Source organism: Oncorhynchus keta, chromosome 14, assembly GCF_023373465.1.
Source record: "Oncorhynchus keta strain PuntledgeMale-10-30-2019 chromosome 14, Oket_V2, whole genome shotgun sequence".
In the NCBI taxonomy this organism is placed as follows: Eukaryota; Metazoa; Chordata; class Actinopteri; order Salmoniformes; family Salmonidae; genus Oncorhynchus; species Oncorhynchus keta.
Genome location: NC_068434.1, coordinates 33,629,547 through 33,649,174, shown reverse-complemented (window position 1 = coordinate 33,649,174; position 19,628 = coordinate 33,629,547). Strand labels below are relative to the sequence as shown.

The 19,628-nt window shown below is 43.4% G+C and overlaps 1 protein-coding gene across 1 annotated transcript; it reads left to right on the top strand.

The window, feature by feature from the left end:
- Nucleotides 1-1,334: 1,334 nt before the first annotated feature.
- On the top strand, nt 1,335-19,342 carry LOC118394235 (ras-like protein family member 10B). The gene is made up of 3 exons (XM_035787455.2): nt 1,335-2,792; nt 11,712-11,836; nt 17,775-19,342. Exons 1-3 carry the CDS (start codon nt 2,577-2,579, stop codon nt 18,046-18,048), a joined length of 615 nt encoding a protein of 204 aa, XP_035643348.1. The 5' UTR covers nt 1,335-2,576; the 3' UTR covers nt 18,049-19,342.
- Nucleotides 19,343-19,628: the final 286 nt, after the last annotated feature.

Here is a 19,628-nt window from a genome sequence, read left to right as displayed (position 1 = left end):
AGAAGTGAAAGGCGCTCAACCAATGTGAGCAAAGATGCAAAACAATTATTAGATCAGCATAGAAAACTAAAGGCGCAACGCTTGCTCACTACAAAAAAATATTTTTTATTTCGGGCTTCTTCAATGGCTTTCATCAAAAAGATGACACAGATGGAATGGGCAAGTACATACAAGGTCAAAGCGTGACCAATTTGGATTTTATTTTGGGAGCACTGTGTGAAAAAAATCCAATAAAAAAATTAAATGCGTAACAATATTTTGCTGCAACACTTCTCTAAATGGCTCAAACAAGTCAGGCTGAAACCTCACCTGTCACTCAACAGGCAGGCAGCACACGGTCTCTCAGCATGCACTCAACGAGATTCTTCCAAAACAGCAACGATACTGTTTTCCATGTTGCATCTAAATATGAATCCACATGTTTCCTCTATTATATAATATTAGTTTGTTTATCTTGCTCTTTGCAAATTGAAAGTTAGTTAGTCTAAGGAAGCTGGTATGTGCCTAAAGCTAATCGCTAACTAGCTAACTGGCTAGCTAAATACCCTTTAGCTAAATGCACTAGCTAAGGCAAAGCAAACGTTAGCTCGTGTACAGGTTGCTACCAGTGGTGGTCTATATCAGCATGTTGTTTGTGCAAAGACATGTTCTGAATCAGATAGCCTATTCTAAAATCTTTGTCTAAATGTAACATCTTTGCATATATTCAAATGCTATTAGGGTCCCCTGAGAAACAATGACAAGCACTTTGATTCCTCCCCTGTCATTACTCCTACCTTTTCATTTGTTGTCATGACAAACAACACCATAGAATTAGAGTAATACTTATATTTTATGATTCCAACAGTTCACCCAAGTGTTTTGATCTATATCGCAAGTCAAATGGCAATATATTGTTGAAAAATCACAATTAGATTTTTTTGCCCATATTGCCTAGCAACCTGGTTACCTTACCATTATGCAAACATTTGGAAAGAAAGGAAAATGATATATTCTTCAAGAGATGTGCTGCAAAAGCAAGTAGGTTTCATATATGCCCAATGTAGGCTATATCTCAATCAATTAAACATATATATTTGTCTGGTGCTCCTAAAATGTTTATGTTAGGAGCACCAGTGCTACCAATGGACATTAATTTCGAGCCATGAGAACATAGATAATTGGAATAAGGGAAGACAATGAGCAAGGAAACTATTCAACCGGCAGTGCCAATGCGAGGTGTGGCTGTCAATACAAGTAGGTCCACAGGGTAAGAGGTACCGTTGTCAATGGCTCCACCTAGTGGAATATATGTTAAATATGCATAATATTGAAAATAATTTAAACCATCTGGATATAGAGCTACAGAAAATTATCTGTTTGTGAACAAATAACCCCAACTGTAATATCATAAATATTTGCAAAAAAATACAATAGTAGGAAGTTGGAAGAAATGAAAGGTGTACCTTTTCATAACATTTAAGTCATTTTATAAGAGCTCTAAAGGAACCCACCACACTTGTTTGTAGATCTGTTTGTAGATCTGTAGCTCATATGGATAGTGAGTTATTGAAAATAAAACCCATAACTGGTAATAAACATATAAAATCAGTGCAATGGAAAATGGAAATTCTAATGGGTGGACTATGGATGAGGGAGGTCTGTGACCTAACATCAAGTAGTTTTACAGGTATATGTATTTTGGAAAATAAACTATTGAAAATTAGATCTGTACTTGAACAAATAACCACAGCTGTAATAGGATAAATATTTGTAGAAAATCAAAGGGGAGGAATGTAGAAAAAAAAGGTATACCTTTCATAAGAGAGGCAAAGGAACCCAATGCCCTTGTCTGTAGTTCTGTAGTTCATATGGATAGGAAGGTATTGCAATTTAGACCTGTAACAAGAAATATGCCTATAAATTCTGAGAAGTGGTGATCTGGAAATATTATTAATATAGCATGGATGAGGGGGTCAGTGACTTCACATGGATAGGAACCTTCAAATATAGCACCCTTAGTAAGAGAGGTAACTAATTAAATGGGGCCTTCAGCGACTGGAGGCCCTGTGCAGTGTGTGTAATCTTAATATAGGTCTAACCCTCCTGAATGGGAACGCAAACCCTTTTTTTTGTTGCTTACACACAATCACCATTATTGCACTTTTGTGACGGTCCCTAAACCACGGAGCGCAAGAAAACAGTATATTGCCTCCTTTTTGGCTCTGAAGATTTCGACTACCGGTAAAAACAAAAGATGTACCTTGCTCTCTACCATAACTTGATTCTAGAAATATCACTCTCATCATCCTAGGACCTTCTGTCGGAGAGCTATTGACGAGCAAACTGAATAAAACAAATTTACTGCTGTCTTTTGATGACGGAGGATTGTTTCGACCTTTCTTTTCCTAAATAAGGTTTAACTAATGCCATACTTAAAAAAATAGTGTTTACTTAGAGTTAAAAGAACTGTGGACTTTGACCCGTGTCAGAACAGCAGCAGCAACATTCACAGGAAACAAAACAGCTGCGAGGACAATCTTTGTGGAGTTGTAAATTGGTTTGTTGTCGCTGTCCATGGTGCTGATGTTCCCGGAATGGTGGAGACGCTAAGTATCGCCGTTATTGGAGCTCCCGGAGTCGGGAAAACTTCCATAATCCGTCAATTTATTTATAATGACTTCTCAGAGGCTTACACTCCAACCAGAGACAGGTATGTGTACAGACCCTCTGTCATTTTGAACGGTAACATGTACGACCTGAAGATTTTGGATGTCCCGCCAATTTCGTCGTTCCCCTCCAGCTCGAGCCAGGTAAGATAGAAAGTAACCTTCCATTTGCCTTTCGATTTTTTTTTATTTAGTAAAGGGAATAGCATTCTCTAAGGGTTAGCGTCATTGTCTTTGATTTACCCTTTGTCAGAACCATTCCTATAGGTTTTCACAAACAGTTCTCAAAACTAAAACTAAATGTGGGCGTCAAGTCCCTCGAAAATAGTTAGAGCGCAGAGACATTAGGTTACCATCCATAAATGCACTGACAGCTCGCGCGGTTCTTCAAAGTAAACACATCCTTTTGATTTTTTTTCATAATCCGAAGCCACTTAGAGCAGTAGTTGCTATGGAAACTTGATTTATGACTTTAGTGGCAAGCCTACATTATGTATTTGGGGTTTTGAAAAACACACACACGCACGCACGCACGCACGCACGCACGCACACACACACACACACACACACTCTATCTCTCGCTCTCTCTAGACTCCCCACTACATGACATTGCCTTACCACTCTCAGGCACAGGGAAGGACGTTTATGTAATATTGAATGTATCCATATGTTCTGCTTCTATGACTTCATAAGTACGTCCTTATTGGCTATTTGCTCCTAGACCCCTGACCAGAGCGCACCCAGCTGCCCAGCCTCAGGGCATATGAGCCTGGCCAGGGTGATGGAGACTGTCTGCCTGGCTCCTGGCAGGCCTGAGGGGAGTGATGTGTGCTCTTATCAGAGGATGGAACTGGAAGCACAAGTGCTTTGACTTTGTTAGATCTGGCAGACAGATTCACAGCCCATAAGTGCTACAATTCCACATTGAATCATCAACTCTGAATATATGGCAAATGGTTTAACTTACTGCTGACAAAAACAGCATGCTTCAACATAATCACCAATGTATTAAGTGAGAAAAAGCAGATTTGGAGCTTCACTTAGTGACCTTATAAGCTATACCTCCATAAATATGCTCCTGGCGATAGCAGGGAATGTCAGATGAAACACCATAGTTTCAATTAAGCACTTTTTTCATTGACTGCCAGTGGTTTGATCAACATATTTTCTCAAAGATGTTCTGCTTTCAGACATGACATGCACCAGTTTCCTGCTCTCTGTATCTCCTTGTTCTCTCCTCACCTTAGATGAGTGACATCTCCAAATACAATAAGAGTACATCTAAATCAGGTCCTTGTGTCTGTTCTGGCCCTGTTCCAGAGCTGTAGATGAGTGACCTGCACATGCATATACTAAAAAAAGAGTGTGTGTATGTACATGATTGTATGCATGATTAAGGGTGTTGCTGAATGTCTAATGAAATAGCTCTCTTGACCTCACTGGTCCTCAGGAAGCCTGTCTGTTTTTCCCTCCCTGGTGCTGCCTGCTGGGGCTCTAAATGGGATCTCCAAGGTTACTACGGAGCTGGCTGAGACTGGTGTGAAGCACTGATCTTACTGATAGTTTCTATTTGTTATTTACTGAGGGAACACATCGCAGTCATCGCCTCCACAGCAAGCACTGTATTTTTCTACACAGGGGAGCTGCCACTGAGAAAATGAGATCAGGCCATGGAGGAGCTGGTGCAGCCGACCAGAAAGCCCCCTGAAGTGGGCATGCACTGTGTTTCCTGTAAACATAGTCTACGATCCAACACACGGAGGAGCAAACAGCCTCAACCCAGCCAGGCAGAGCCAGCAGGGGAGAATTCAGGATTCTTGCAGTGTCTAAGAGAGAGAAAGCAACGAGGAGAATATGACAACAATCTCTTAGTATGTGTTAAGAGGTCTGCAGTGCACTTTATTTTCTCCAATACACGGAGCGCAGCAACACAAGCAATCTGATTTAATTTGCTCTTTCTTCAGATAAATGGCGCTTAACCCCCATTAGAGCACACATTCCTTCAAGTGCAAACAGCAGGGAGAAGACAGGATGGATCACATTATAGGGGCTGGGAGGTTGCGTGCGCGTGTGTGTGTGTGTGTGTGCCCATGTTAGATAGTGAATCCCCCCAGGGCCTCGTCACATAAAAACATGAAACGTCCACATCTGTTCTCTGACTCCTATGGTGTACGTAATGCTTGCATGAGCATTGTTGCTCCATTTCACACATTACAGCAGCAGGATTCATTGCGTCTGCCTATAGATTAGTTATATCAGTCAACACTTAGAATATATCTCAGTTGAAATGGTAGGAATTGAGATACTTACATAACAGCCTCAACCTCTTCAGGGAGTCTAGTTTAAGACATCTGTATACAGTTTTTAACCAACAGACAGAGACAGCTCTACCAGTACTTTGTCTTAGGTATAGCCAGGGAAAATCATTCGTTGAGTGCAACAAGAGCACTGCTATCAAGCAGATTGATGGTCAATTTCCTCAGGAATGGCTCTGAGAGCAGCAGCCTGACCATCTCCCCTTCTGTCCTCTGTGTTCTATATTCCAGCCTCTGACCCACACTGGCTAGTCATTCTTTACTGACTGTGACGGGGTGGTGAGGCATTCCCGCTCTCCACTCCTTTTTTCATTCCATATTTAATGAGCCAGCAGCTGGCCCATGGTGGGCTTCAGAGGGGAGGCTGGCTGGGTCAGGGTCACAGGACAGAGTGCTCTGGAACAGGGCCAGAACAGACACAAGGACCTGATTGAGATGTACTCTTATTGTATTTGGAGCTGATTGAGATGTACTCTTATTGTATTTGGAGCTGATTGGATTAAAGCACAGTGCCCTGCTGAAGGACTAGAGGGAGTAAATAGACTAATAGAGACTGCAGTAGAGTCTAATGGCCACCATAGAAAGACAGCTTCACTAAATGAGTTTCCTCTTCTCCTACATGGTACCCGAGTGGGGAGGAAGATGAGTACTCCTCCATGCTTATGCAACTAGGCCAGGTTTCTGTTAGGTAATTGCGTGTTGTAAAGGATGTAGTACTGTACTTGTACTTTGGCTCTGGTCCATCATTTAGACTGAGTCTGTGTTTATCTGGATCTCTTTGGGCAGCAAGGGCAGACGCCACTACATTATTTACCTTGGGGGACTCTGTTGGTAAAAAATAATTTATGTGCAGGCGGGGCTGCTGTCTGTGTTAATGTGTTACTGTCTGCATTCTCAGAGCATCTGTCACAGTTTGTCGATAGGATTTGATGGACTTACTGTAAGCCTGATAGTGACAATTCCTATTTTTCCCTGTTCTTTTTTCCATCTTTTCATGGTGTATCATATCACCATCACTTCCTCCCACACGTTTTCTCTCTCTCTCTCTCTCTCTCTCTCTCTCTCTCTCTCTCTCTCTCTCTCTCTCTCTCTCTCTCTCTCTCTCTCTCTCTCTCTCTTTGTCTTTCTCTGCTCTCTGTTTCCATTTGCTTATATTTCCCCTACATATATGGAATAAAATTGACCACTTTTACTGTTCATTGCATCAGATAAATCAAACATTTAGTCTTTTTTCTGGATAAGCTCTCTTGGCCCTTTGTCAGCCTCAGCAGATAGGCTCTGTCACACACACTGGCAGAGCTGTCAGAGATATGTGTGTGTGTGTGCGTTAAAAAGGCAGAGCGCTATTATCAGGCAGCTGGAGGAGACGACAGATCAATGCCCAGTGGAACCCCAATGTTAATAATCAACCCTGTAAACACTCACAGGTGTAATGTGGCTCTCCCTTCTGTACAGCACATCAATAAGTAACGAGAAGCTCAATCAGAAGATGTTTTATTAACATTTCAACTGTGTCTGAGGTATGTCTCCACTTATCATTCATTCACATTCATGACCATGTTCTCTACTCTCTGGTGTTAAAGTTTTCATCTGACACCATTACGCTGCTATCATCAGGAGCAGTGGGATGCCGGCTAGCTCTATCAGGGCCTGGTAAAAAGTGACCCAGGACTTGGGTTGTCAGGCACTTCAAGGGAACGGACTGAGCTGCATTCTTTTTGCAGAGGTTTCAAAGGACCAACTGGAGAAAGCAGTATACCAGAGCTCTCCAACCCTGTTCCTGAAGAGTTACCCTCCTGTAGGTTTTAACTCCAACCCTGTTCCTGAAGAGTTACCCTCCTGTAGGTTTTAACTCCAACCCTGTTCCTGAAGAGTTACCCTCCTGTAGGTTTTAACTCCAACCCTGTTCCTGAAGAGTTACCCTCCTGTAGGTTTTCGCTACAACCCCAGTTGTAACTAACCCGATTCAACTTTTCAACCAGCTAATTATTAGAATCAGGTGTGTTGATAGAGGTTGGAGCAAAACATCTACAGGATGGTGGCTCTCCAGGAACAGGGTTGGAGAGCCGTGCACTACACACACACACACACACACACACACACACACACACACACACACACACACACACACACACACACACACACACACACACACACACACACACACACACACACACACACACACACACACACACACACACACACACACACACACACACACACACACACGTGCATTTACTTTATATCGCTCCAGTCTTGAAGCTCCTTTCCACTTCCTCTCGTCTGTCTCTCTCTCTAGTGTTATCCTATACTATTTTTAGCCTACCGAATATGGGGGTGCATTTAAAGCACCTAGATAGGGAGGGATGTGATCATGTAGCATTACACTGCATATTGTTTATGTGGTACTTCTACTACTACTATGGTCAAGTCTTGCATTTCGCATGACTAAGTCATTCAGTTAAGAATGATATAAGAAGAAGCAGGAGAGGAACACAGATATCAGCATGGGCTTCAAACTAATACATAATTAGCAGTAGATAAACATAGGTATATACAGTATAATTGGTGGTCTAATGTGATTGAATGTATGATAAAGTATAATGAAGCATATTTATTATGTATTAAAGAGATTGAGCGGGATCTTGAGCACGTACAAATTGGTAACATATTGTACGAATTGGAATTCGTAACATATACACTTGAAGTCAGAAGTTTACATACACCTTAGCCAAAGTAATTTAAACTCAGTTTTTCACAATTCCTGACATTTAATCCTATTAAAAATTCCCTGTTTTAGGTTAGTTAGGATCGCCCCTTTATTTTAAGAATGTGAAATGTCAGAATAATAGTAGAGAGAATGATTTATTTCAGCTTTTATTTCTTCCATCACATTCCCAGTCAGTCAGAAGTTTACATACACTCAATTAGTATTTGGTAGCATTGCCTTTAAATTATTTAACTTGGGTCAAACGTTTTGGGTAGCCTTCTACAAGCTTCCCAACAATAAGTTGGGTGAATTTTTGGTTCATTCCTCCTGACAGAGCTGGTGTAACTGAGTCAGGTGGGTAGGGCTCCTTGCGTGCACAAGCTTTTTCAGTTCTGCCCACAAATGTTCTATAGGATTGATGTCAGGGCTTTGTGATGGCCACTCCAATAGCTTGACTTTGTTGTCCTTAAGCCATTTTGTCACAATTTTGGAAGTATGCTTGGGGTCATTGTCCATTTGGAAGACCCATTTGCGACCAAGCTTTAACTTCCAGACTGATGTCTTGAGATGTTGCTTCAATATATCCACATAATATTTCTTCCTCATGATGGCATCTATTTGGTGAAGTGCACCATTCCCTCCTGCAGCAAAGCACCCCCACAACATGATGCTGCCACCCCTGTGCTTCACTATCTGGATAGTGTTCTTTGGCTTGCAAGCCTCCCCCTTTTTCCTCCATACATAACGACGGTCATTATGGCCAAACAGTTATATTTTTGTTTCATCAGACCAGAGGACATTTCTCCAAAAAGTACGATCTTTGTCCCCATGTGCAGTTGCAAACCGTAGTCTGACACTTATATGGTGGTTTTGGAGCAGTGGCTTCTTCCTTGCTGAGCGGCCTTTCAGGTTATGTCGATATGGGACTTGTTTTACTGTGGATATAGATACTTTTGTACCTGTTTCTTCCAGCATCTTCACAAGGTCCATTGCTGTTTTTCTGGGATTGATTTGCACTTTTCGCACCAAAGGACGTTCATCTCTAGGAGATCTTCCTGAGCGATATGACAGCTGCGTGGTCCCATGGTTTTTATACTTGCGTACCATTGTTTGTACAGATGAACGTGGTACCTTCAGGCGTTTGGAAATTGCTGCCAAGGATGAACCAGACTTGTGGAGGTCTACAATTTTTCAGTCTTGGCTGATTTCTTTTGATTTTCCCATGATGTCAAGCAAAGAGGCACTGCGTTCGAAGGTAGACCTTGAAATATATCCACAGGTACACCTCCAATTGACTCAAATGATGTCAAATAGCCTATCAGAAGCTTTTCCTAGCTGTTTAAAGGCACAGTCAACTTAGTGTATGTAATCCTCTGACCCACTGGAATTGTGATACAGTGAATTATAAGTGAAATAATCTGTCTGTAAACAACTGTTGGAAAAATTACTTGTGTCAGGCACAAAGTCGATGACTTGCCAAAACTATAATTTGTTAACAAGAAATTTGTTGAGTGGTTGACAAACAATTTTATGATTCCAACCTAAGTGGATGTAAACGTCCGACTTCAACTGTGCGAATTGCAGAAGAACAAAAAGTAATACTTCTTTTCAGGACGTAACATATCAAACGAAATGGATGACGTTTTCAGGGACCCGTTTTGACTTCTGAGCGCTAATTCAAAACTACTGGCTGAAATGATACAAAACCTTTATAAGGCATCTTTAATCCTCATTCGCCACTCCTTGGGTGCACTGTACTGAGGTGCTTAAACCGTAAAAGGAGATAACACTCTCTGGAAATAGGAATTGATGTGTAGGAAATGGAGCGTGGGCGGGTTAAGAAAACGCGGAGACAGAACGAGCAGAGATGGTAGAGGAATGCTGAGGATGTGTCATTTCTGATCCCGAGCCGCCTTAATTCCTCCTGGAAACAGACTGAATCAATCTGCAGGGAGAAAAGGCAATAACAGGAAACATGTACAGAATTGAATCTCCCTACTTGCTGCATTTTCTTCACTGTCAAACATGATATTTTTTGTCCTCCCTCTCCTCCTCCTCCTCATTCTCTCACTCCCACCTTTGTGTGTAATGATCTCGGTGCCACAGTGTTTGCCTCCATGGCTGATCACACTCATTATCTTTCTGTGTGAGACTCTCCCTCTCACACACATATGTAGTTGTTTTGTCCTTGAGCTGTTCTATTCATGTTCTGTATTTTGTCATGTTTCATGTTTTGTTTGGACCCCAGGAAGAGTAGCTTCTGCTTTTGCAACAACTAATGGGGATCCTAATAAAATAACAAAATCACACACACACACACACGCACGCACGCACGCACGCACGCACGCACGCACGCACGCACGCACACACACACACACACACACACACACACACACACACACACACACACACACACACACACACACACACACACACACACACACACACACACACACACACACACAGACAGACAGACACAGATACACACACACAAACTCACTGGTGCTGCAAATCCCTCTAAATTAGATTAAGGCAATTATTCCCTGTCGACAAGGATATGTTACCATTGTCATCATTACAGCTCACATTGATCACTATCTGCTCTCAGATTCTGCCCCATTACTGTTTCTGATTCCCCACCAAAATAACCTATTGACAAACTCCCTGTTTAGACTTATCTACAGAATACAGGATACATTTAGATTACTCCTCCAGTGTTATCCTGCTGATTCTCATTACTGCAATTATATTCAGATCTCCTTGCCATATTGATTTCTTATTGTCTGTTTAGTAAGCTTGTGTTGGGGGTGAGTGAAGGGGAATGTTTTTGCATTGCGCCATCTCACCAACTCCTCCATCCACTGCCTGTCAGCCTAGTGGGGCTCAGTCCAAGGGTTACATTCACACCCTGTTTGTTCATCCATCGCTCTACCCTTCCCTCCCCCTTCCCTCCCCCTTCCCTCCCCTGTCCATCCACTTGCTGCTCTTTAATCTCTCTACTTCTCTCTCTCTCCCTGAGACAGCACTTTTCTTCCTCTATACCTCCCTCTCCAATCACCCTCTCCCCTTTCGCTCTCCCTCCCCCTCTTTCACCATCTCTCCTTCTCCCTCTCCCAGCTAGCAGAACCACTTATAGATTCCGCTCACTCAGGTAAAGCAGGCGACATAGAGAGAGAATGAGAGAGCGTGTGAGAGGATGAGAGTGTGTGTGTGAGAGAGAAACAGAGAAAGCTGGAGGGAGGAGATTGGGTCACTGTGTTATGGCTGAAGCAATTGCCTCAATGGCCATAGCAAATCACTCCCATTGTGCTGCGTCTTTTAAATATTGTTAGCAAATCATTACTTTTCAATGAAGGCCACTGTTTGCCCTCCGGTCAGTGCGTACAGTAGGGCTGAGCGGCGTAGCTCCATGGGTCCAGTGTGTTTCTAGTGTTGCACTTGACAGGAGACTGGCTCTATTCCTGCTCTGCCAGGGCTTTGTTACTCTGTGTTTTGCCTTAGTCACGTGCAAACAAGAGCAGTGTGCTGGGCCTGCATTTTGCACAAAGCAGACAGAGTCAGGCAACATGTTTTATGGCTTCAGCCTGGTTTATACCAGGACTATCTATCTGACTCAGAGATGTCTTAAAGACCCATTTGACACCACACAATTTCAATTTCAATCAAGTGAAGAGAGCAAAACATCCTGAGAGCTTTTGAATAATTGAATGTCATCCTCTGTGGCTGCCTCTGTTAAAAAACTTGGTCAAAGAACTCCCTAGATAGCAGCTATAAGCATATGGACTATCCTCACAAGCCTTACTGTTTTAGGGGAGATATGGGAACAGAACAAATGCCATTTGAAGATTTTTATTTTGGTTCTTGAGATATAACTCATTAAATAAATCTGTTTCACTTGTCAGATCAGTGGCAAGTGAAACAACATGTCTTCAATATCCTTCCCATCATTTGACCTTTGTGTGTCTGTGGTGAGGGATGTAGTTGTTTGTTTAGGGATCACTCATCTTTCCTCTCTATCTGCCTGTCTCTGTCTGTCAGGAGTGGCTGGACCTGCGTTGCAGAGGGGTGCGTAATGCCAATGCTTACATCCTGGTCTATGACATATGCTGTGTGGAGAGCTTTGAGTATGTCAAGATGATCCGCCAGCAGATCGTGGAGCACAGGTAGGGGGACGCCAGAACACAGTGACACACATGGACCAGTTAGGAAAACCAGAAAACCAGCAGTCATATATGAAACATCCAGCGGATCTGCTTTAAGGACCGCTGTGTCCTGACATCCATACAAGACCTCAGGAATGACAGCATGCAATCACGCTGTCATATACATCAATACAAATACACATTCAATCTGTGTGAAAACAGTGACAAAGGAGCCACTTGTGGATTTAATTCAGTCGTCTCCCCCTGCCCAGCATTCTGACAGCTCACTAATGAGGTGACATTTGATTTTGACATTGATGGGTGAGGGCGAGTACAAGGCGAGTGAAGTCCTGATGATGTAAAAGAGAAGAAGGACAAAAAATCTCCTGTTATTCTGACTGTAGGCATCTGCACCTCCTACATTTGCATATTGATAGGGGGAATGGTTGGCCCTCATTCATTGAGCTCTAAAGTGGTTCACCTCTTTGCAGCTCTGTGCCGTAACTGGCCTTCAGACTGCAGAGAACGATTCCTTCCACTGTGCTTCTCCTGAACTTCTATGAGGTTGTCCTGATCTGGCCTGATCTATCCTGATCTGTCAGGCTGGGTGACTGGCTTGGTGACTGGCTGGGTGGGTGGCTGACTGGCTGGCTGGGTGTGGGGCTGGCTGGATGGCTGGGTGGTTGGCAGACTGGCTGGTTAACTAGCTGGGTGGGTGGATAGCTGGCTGGGTGGCTGGGTGGATAGCTTGTTGAGTGGGTGGGTGGTTGACTGGCTGACTTGCTAGCTGGCTGGCTGGCTGACTGGCTGACTGGCTTGCTGGCTGGGTGGGTGGGTGGCTGACTGGCTGACTTTCTAGCTGGCTGGCTGGCTGACTGGCTGACTGGCTTGTTGGGTGGGTGGGTGGCTGACTGGCTGGCCCGTAGCAGAGCTGTCTGTTTATGGCCCATGACAGGACATGCATTATTTAGAGCAGAAAGGGATAGAGAGGGTAAATAGAGAGAAAACGAGAGTAGGAAAGGGACACGAGGGAGCGATAACAGACTGATAGATATGAGAGAGAGGGATGAGAGGGAGGAAAGCATAAGGACATGGTGAGGGAGATAGGGATGATAGAGGGATGGATGCATGTCCTCATGAATAAAATCGGAGTAATCGAGGTGTCATCCATGCTCAGGTTATTGAGATTTGTGTGGGCTAGCAGGGCGGAAGATGCCTGGGAGGAATTGCCCCTGTCTTTCTTCTGATGCTTACTCCACCCACTCCAAAACAAACACACAGGAACACACACACAATATACCTCATCCAGAATAATACCTGCCTTGTCAGTTTTCTGTCTGTTGTTGCTTCCTGACGAAAATGCCCGTCCTTTGATGTAATTAAGCCTCTGACACACACACACACACACACACACACACACACACACACACACACACACACACACACACACACACACACACACACACACACACACACACACACACACACACACACACACACACACACACACACACACACACACACTATTGTCTAACCCACTGCTCCTGAGACCTTCAGGCCTGAGTGGGTATTTGAGAGGATAGCAGCCTGCTTGATGTTAGGATTCATGTTTTTCACCCTACAGCCTCATTACGTTAAGGTCTGTCAACCAATACATAAGTCATCATCACATCTCAAATAGATGCAGGGTCATCTCAAATGTACAAATGAAATTGAGCTTTCTTGTTGGTCAAGTTGCTTTTGTAGTATTGTCAATTTCTCTTTCTGTTCTTAAATATTTACTAAACTATATGTCTTTGTATGAATGAATTATAGACTGAACAAAAATATAAACATATGTATTGTGCTGGTTTCACAAGCTGAAATGTTTTTAATTCTTTGTATTTAATTTAAGTAGGCAAGTCAGTTAAGAACAAATTCTTATTTACATTGACGGCCTACCCTGGCCAAACCTGGACAATGCTGGGCCAATTGTGCGCCGCCCAATGGGACTCCCATTCACAGCCGGATGTGATACAACCTGGAGTCGAACCAGGGACTGTAGTGATGCCTCTTAAAGTGAGATGTTATGCCTTAGACTGCTGTGCCACTCGGGAGCATTTAATAAAGGATTCCAGAAAAGTTTCATATGCACAAAAGCTCATTTCTCTCAGATTTTGTGCACAACTGTGTTTACATCCCTGTTAGTGAGCATTTCTTCTTTGCCAAGATAATCCATCCACCTGACCGGTGTGTCATACCAAGAAGCTGATTAAACAGCATGATCAATACACAGGTGTACCTTGTGCTGGGGACAATAAAAAGCCACTCTAAAATGTGCAGTTTTGTCACACAACACAATGCCACAGATGTCTCATATTTTGACGGAGAATGCAATTGGCATGCTGACTGTAGAAATGTCCACCAGAGCTGTTGCCAGATAATTGAATGTTCATTTCTCCACCTACAATGTTGTTTTAGAGAACTTGGCATTACGTCCAACAACTGTAGACCATGTGTAACCACACAAGTTCAGTACCTTCACCTGCAGGATCATCTGAAACCAGCCAACTGGACAGCTGATGAAACTGTGGGTTTGCACAACCAAAGAATTTATGCACAAACTGTCAGAAACTTTCGCAGAGAAGCTCATCTGTGTGCTCGTCGTCCTCACCAGGGTCTTGACCTGTCTGCAGTTCGGCGTCGTAACCAACTTCAGTGAACAAATGCTCACCTTCAATGGCCACTGGCACGCTGGAGAAGTGTGCTCTTCACGGATGAAACCCAGACAACAAAAACAATAGAGTTTTATTGATGGCAATTTGAATGTACAGAGATACCATGACGAGATCCTGAGGCCTATTGTCGTGCCATTCAACCTCCACCATCACCTCGTGTTCAAGCATTATAATGCACTTCCCCATGTCACATGGGGCTGGGGGGGTTTGACATCTCACGCCCTGTTGTAAATCAAGGAGAGAGAATATCCCTCTCCAAATTCACACAGGAATATTCCTTTGTCTACACAGACGTTTCCCGCCGAAACTCTAACACGTTCTATAGCGGAACTACTGGAACAATATTTCTAAAATAGAAATTGGGAATGGTCAGAGGCGATCTAAAGAATAAAAATGTTATATGGGTTGTTATTTTGTGATGTCATTAAAAAGGTCATAAAGGAAATACTGTAACTTGAACGTATATACACTATATGTACAAAGTCTCAAACCTTAACATTATATATGAAATATGAACAATTATGAAAGTATTTTGTTAAGATAGGAATGTGATTTTAGGAGCCATAAGAGATCATTTGTCTCCTATAAACGTTTCACAGTAAGTAGCCACGCCCCGAGTGAGGTCAGAGAGCGTGTCAGCCTGACGGAACTGTACCTTTCGATCAGAGTGCATAAATATATTGGTAAAGAAATTAACATTCAGACCAGAGAGGCGTGTAGCTGCACCTCACGTCCAAAGTGGTTTGAACTCTGAATATCAACATGAGGTAGAGACGATAACGTCACCTCTCGGACAATCACTGGTACAGCTGATTAGCTGTCCTAAGTAAGGTATCTAGAAAAGCTAATTTAAGTGGGACCATTCTACTACTCTCATCACCACTGAGAACCATCTACACTGCTGGCTAGCCTATATTTAAATAAGCACGTTCAGGAGCGAATGGAAAGTAGGATAAACTCTGTAGTTCTGTTCAGGACTACACAACAAGTCAATGGATAGAGGAGAGCAAGAGTGGAAGAGATGGGTGGGGACCCCAACCCAACACCCCTTTCTAAGTAGGCTTGGTTCTGACATAGATACACAGCGAACGAAGACATTGCCATGTAGATACATTCATGATTTCTTACTCCAAATGGGCAGCGGTTCGTGTGCAAAATATATGATGACTGTGAGAGTAGTTCCTAAAATGTATCAACGATCAGTGTCTCTCTCTCTCTCTCTCTCTCTCTCTCTCTCTCTCTCTCTCTCTCTCTCTCTCTCTCTCTCTCTCTCTCCTCTCCTCTCCTCTCCTTTGTAACAAGACGCCATATGTTGTGTCAGTCTGCTAGGGACCTTTTTATAATGTATTAAGTGTGTATGTTTATCCTGTGTTATCATTTAGATAGCTAGTAAATAAATAATTAAACCAATTTGTGTAGTACTGAATCATAAGTAAGGCTGGGTTTTTTGCAGATGTTAGATGTTATGATATATACGTTGACTGTTTTATGAATGTTATAGGTAAAGAGTTTAATTCGGGAGATGGTAACACTTTAAACAACCGCTTTCGTGGTGCCCCAAATTCCTAATGAGTTAATTGTTATATGATTAATTTAATTGGGTAACAATTAAACATAGTTAGTTGATTAGATAAATAACAGTCATCAGATGAATGAAAGTAAAGTCAAGACATCGCCAACAAACTATCATGGTCCAAACACACCAAGACAGTTGTGAAGAGGGCACAACAACGCCTATTCCCCCTCAGGAGACTTGGCATGGGTCCTCAGATCCTGAAAAAGTTATACAGCTGCACTACAGCTGCATCATCGCCTAGTATGGCAACTGCTCGGCCTTCGACCACAAGGCGCTACAGAGGGTAGTGCGTACCGCCCAGTACATCACTGGGGCCGAGCTTCCTGCCATCCAGGACCTCTATACCAGGTGGTGCCAGAGAAAGGCCTTAAAAATTGCCAAAGACTCCAGCCACTCTAGTCATAGTCTGTTCTCTCTGCTAGCCCACGGAAAGCGGTACTCTGTACAGGTACCCCCTGTATATAGCCTCGTTATTGTTATTTTAGTGTTGCTTTTGTATTTTTTACTTTAGTTTATTTAGTGAATATTTTTCTTGACTTTTATTTTTCTTAAAACTGCATTGTTGGTTAAGGGCTTTGTAAGTAAGCATGGTATGGTCGACACCTGTTGAATTTGGCGCATGTGACAAAAACAATTACATTTTATTAGATTTGATGTTGCGTTTATGTTTTTGTTCAGTCTAAATGATATTTTTGTGTTTTGGAGAGGGAGTCTTTGTAAGTATGAGTGTCTGTCTGTGTTCTTCCATTAAATCATTGCATTTTCAACTCAACATGCTATAGCATTGAATCAAGGTCTGAGCTTATTGTTCACAATAGCATTACTGTCAGCCCCACTTGAATCATCACTGCTTTAGCCCAGGTTGCAGCCTGCCATACATCTTCCCAATCCAATGTTCCGTGAGAAACATATTTCCCTCTACATTTAGTCTCTGTCGATACAAAGTGTGGAGGGAGGCCCCTAGGGCCCTAATGCTCTGATCCACCGCCACACACCTCCAATCCAGGCAGAGGAATCAGCGCACACACATCACACACACTCTCTCTCTCTCTCTCTCTCTCTCACACACACACACACACACACACACACACACACACACACACACACACACACACACACACACACACACACACACACACACACACACACACACACACACACACACACACACACACACACACACACACACACACACACACACACACACACATACATACACACACACACACACACACACACACACACACACACACACACACACACACACACACACACAAGTAGACACTGCACAAGCCCCCGCGCGCACAGAGACACACTCATACTGCAGTAATCTTCACACACAAACACCCAGTGACCACTCTGAAAGGTGTCTCCAGTCTCCCAGTCACGCTACTGACCTTCACGATGTTAAGAAGAAGAGGGGGGAGAATGAGAAGGCTGTCTTACTCACAAACCAGGGGACTCTTCATGTCAATGCAGTCACCTTTAAATTTTTATTCATACACAGGATGTGTGGAGAATAGAGATTATGTGACTGGGATTTCTTTGCTGCTATTGCACCACATACAGTATGTGTTGGCTAACCACAGTATGCCTGTTTGATTGCAATTCTTTCTCACCTTTATCCTTCTTCTCTCTATCTCCATTCCTTCCCGTGTCCCTGTAGGGAGGGCAGCAGCAGTGAGGTTCCCATCCTGGTAGTGGGAAGTAAGAGGGACCTGCAGCGCCAGCGCTTCACCCCTCGCAGGGCTGTCTCTGTACTCGTCAAGAAGACCTGGAAGTGTGGCTATGTGGAGTGCTCTGCCAAGTTCAACTGGCACGTGGTCCTGCTCTTCAAAGAGCTGCTGGGCATCGCTGTGACGCGCGGCATGAAACATAACCACACCCCTGGGATCCGCCTACAAGGGGCACTGCAGAGGAACCGCTGCGCTGTCATGTGACCCAGTGGATTCCCCCCGCTGTAGGTTGAAGTTGCCCCTAGGCGCTAATTTAGGGTCAGTTTCACTTTCCCCCAGTAATGGCTAAGGCTAGGGTTGAGAAAGGGGAACAGGATCCTAGATCTATACCTAGGGGAAACTTCACCCCGGAACAGTTCCTCCCCACCTGCAGTGTGTGCAAACCCACAGTTTCATCCGCTGTCCAGTTGGCTGGTTTCAGATGATCCTGCACCTATGCCAGAGCCATAAGAGCCTCCCAGTCACACCTCAGGGTGAATAATAGGTATATGGAGAAGATGACTTCAATGTAAACGGCTGGAAAACACACTGAGGCCTCCTGCTTTACAGAGCTGATTTTCTTAGGAGGTTTATGTGACTCCTGTGCTGTAGCTACTAGGACTGACCTTTGGCCCAGTATAAGAAGTACATCTTTATCACCTATCGGAACACTCCAGTTCTGTCTCAATGTTCCGATTGAGAGAAAGGAAGAAGAGGAAGAGGATGAAGAAGAGGGTTTGTTAATGGATTACCAGAAGTGGAGCAGCTGTATCACTTCCATAGCTCTGGTCCAAGTTAGACACACAATTATCACCACACCACCAGGTGTGGTACCGAGCTCCCCAGATCACAAGGCAACAGCTCCTCATACTGATGGTTATCTGTTGGTTTGAGAGCTTGGGGACTGTGTTCATCTAGTGGAAATAGGTACCATTACTAACATGACTGGATATTTCCTCTCCATATTAGGTTATACATGTGAAGGAATGCAACTTCTTTAAAAGTCTTCCTTTTTCAAACCGTGTGTGGTAATGTCATGTGAGGTAGACAAATGCCCTGGCTGTCGTACTTGAAATTGCATTATTCTAATGGCGATAGATGTAGAGTAGGAAAGCCTAGGTGAGAAGGGTAGTGTGGTAGCTGGTAAACATAGGTGAGTCAACAAGATAGATGGCCTACTCTTGGTTTACCACATGCACATCCTACATGCAGAATATTACGAAATGCTCTGAGGCCAGGTTGAGTGGTACTGTAGCAGGACCAGAAACCCTTCTTAAGACAACATAGTCCTCCAGAACACACCCACTAAGCAGTTAACCATTTGATGTCTTGCAGGTCACTTTTTTTCAAGAATTAAACAAACATTCACTAACAGTCAAACATTCACTGTTCGATACCATTCCACTTATTGTCACTAATTGTGATTGTTATGAAATCGTAGTACTGTCACTCCCTCTTCTCATTTAAAGTGTATTGTTTAGAGGAGGATATGAGGTTTTCTTGCAGCAAAAAACACTGCAGTCGTTAATCCGCTCCCTCCCTCCCTCCCTCCCTCCCTCCCTCCCTCCCTCTCCTCGTCCTCTATCTGTGTGTTTCTGATGAATACATTATATCCATGGTGCTCTGGGGCCTGCAAGGCGCTCTGGTGCAAGCCTGAAGAGGCAGTGGTATAGACATGAAATGTGAGGCGGGGATAGTGGGCAGGGGGTGTGGTTTTGGCGAATACGTGGGATGATTTTGAAATGCTTGTCATGTTATGCACAGGTTGATTGCCATGCAATGGAAGAAGAAAAGAGAGAGGTAGT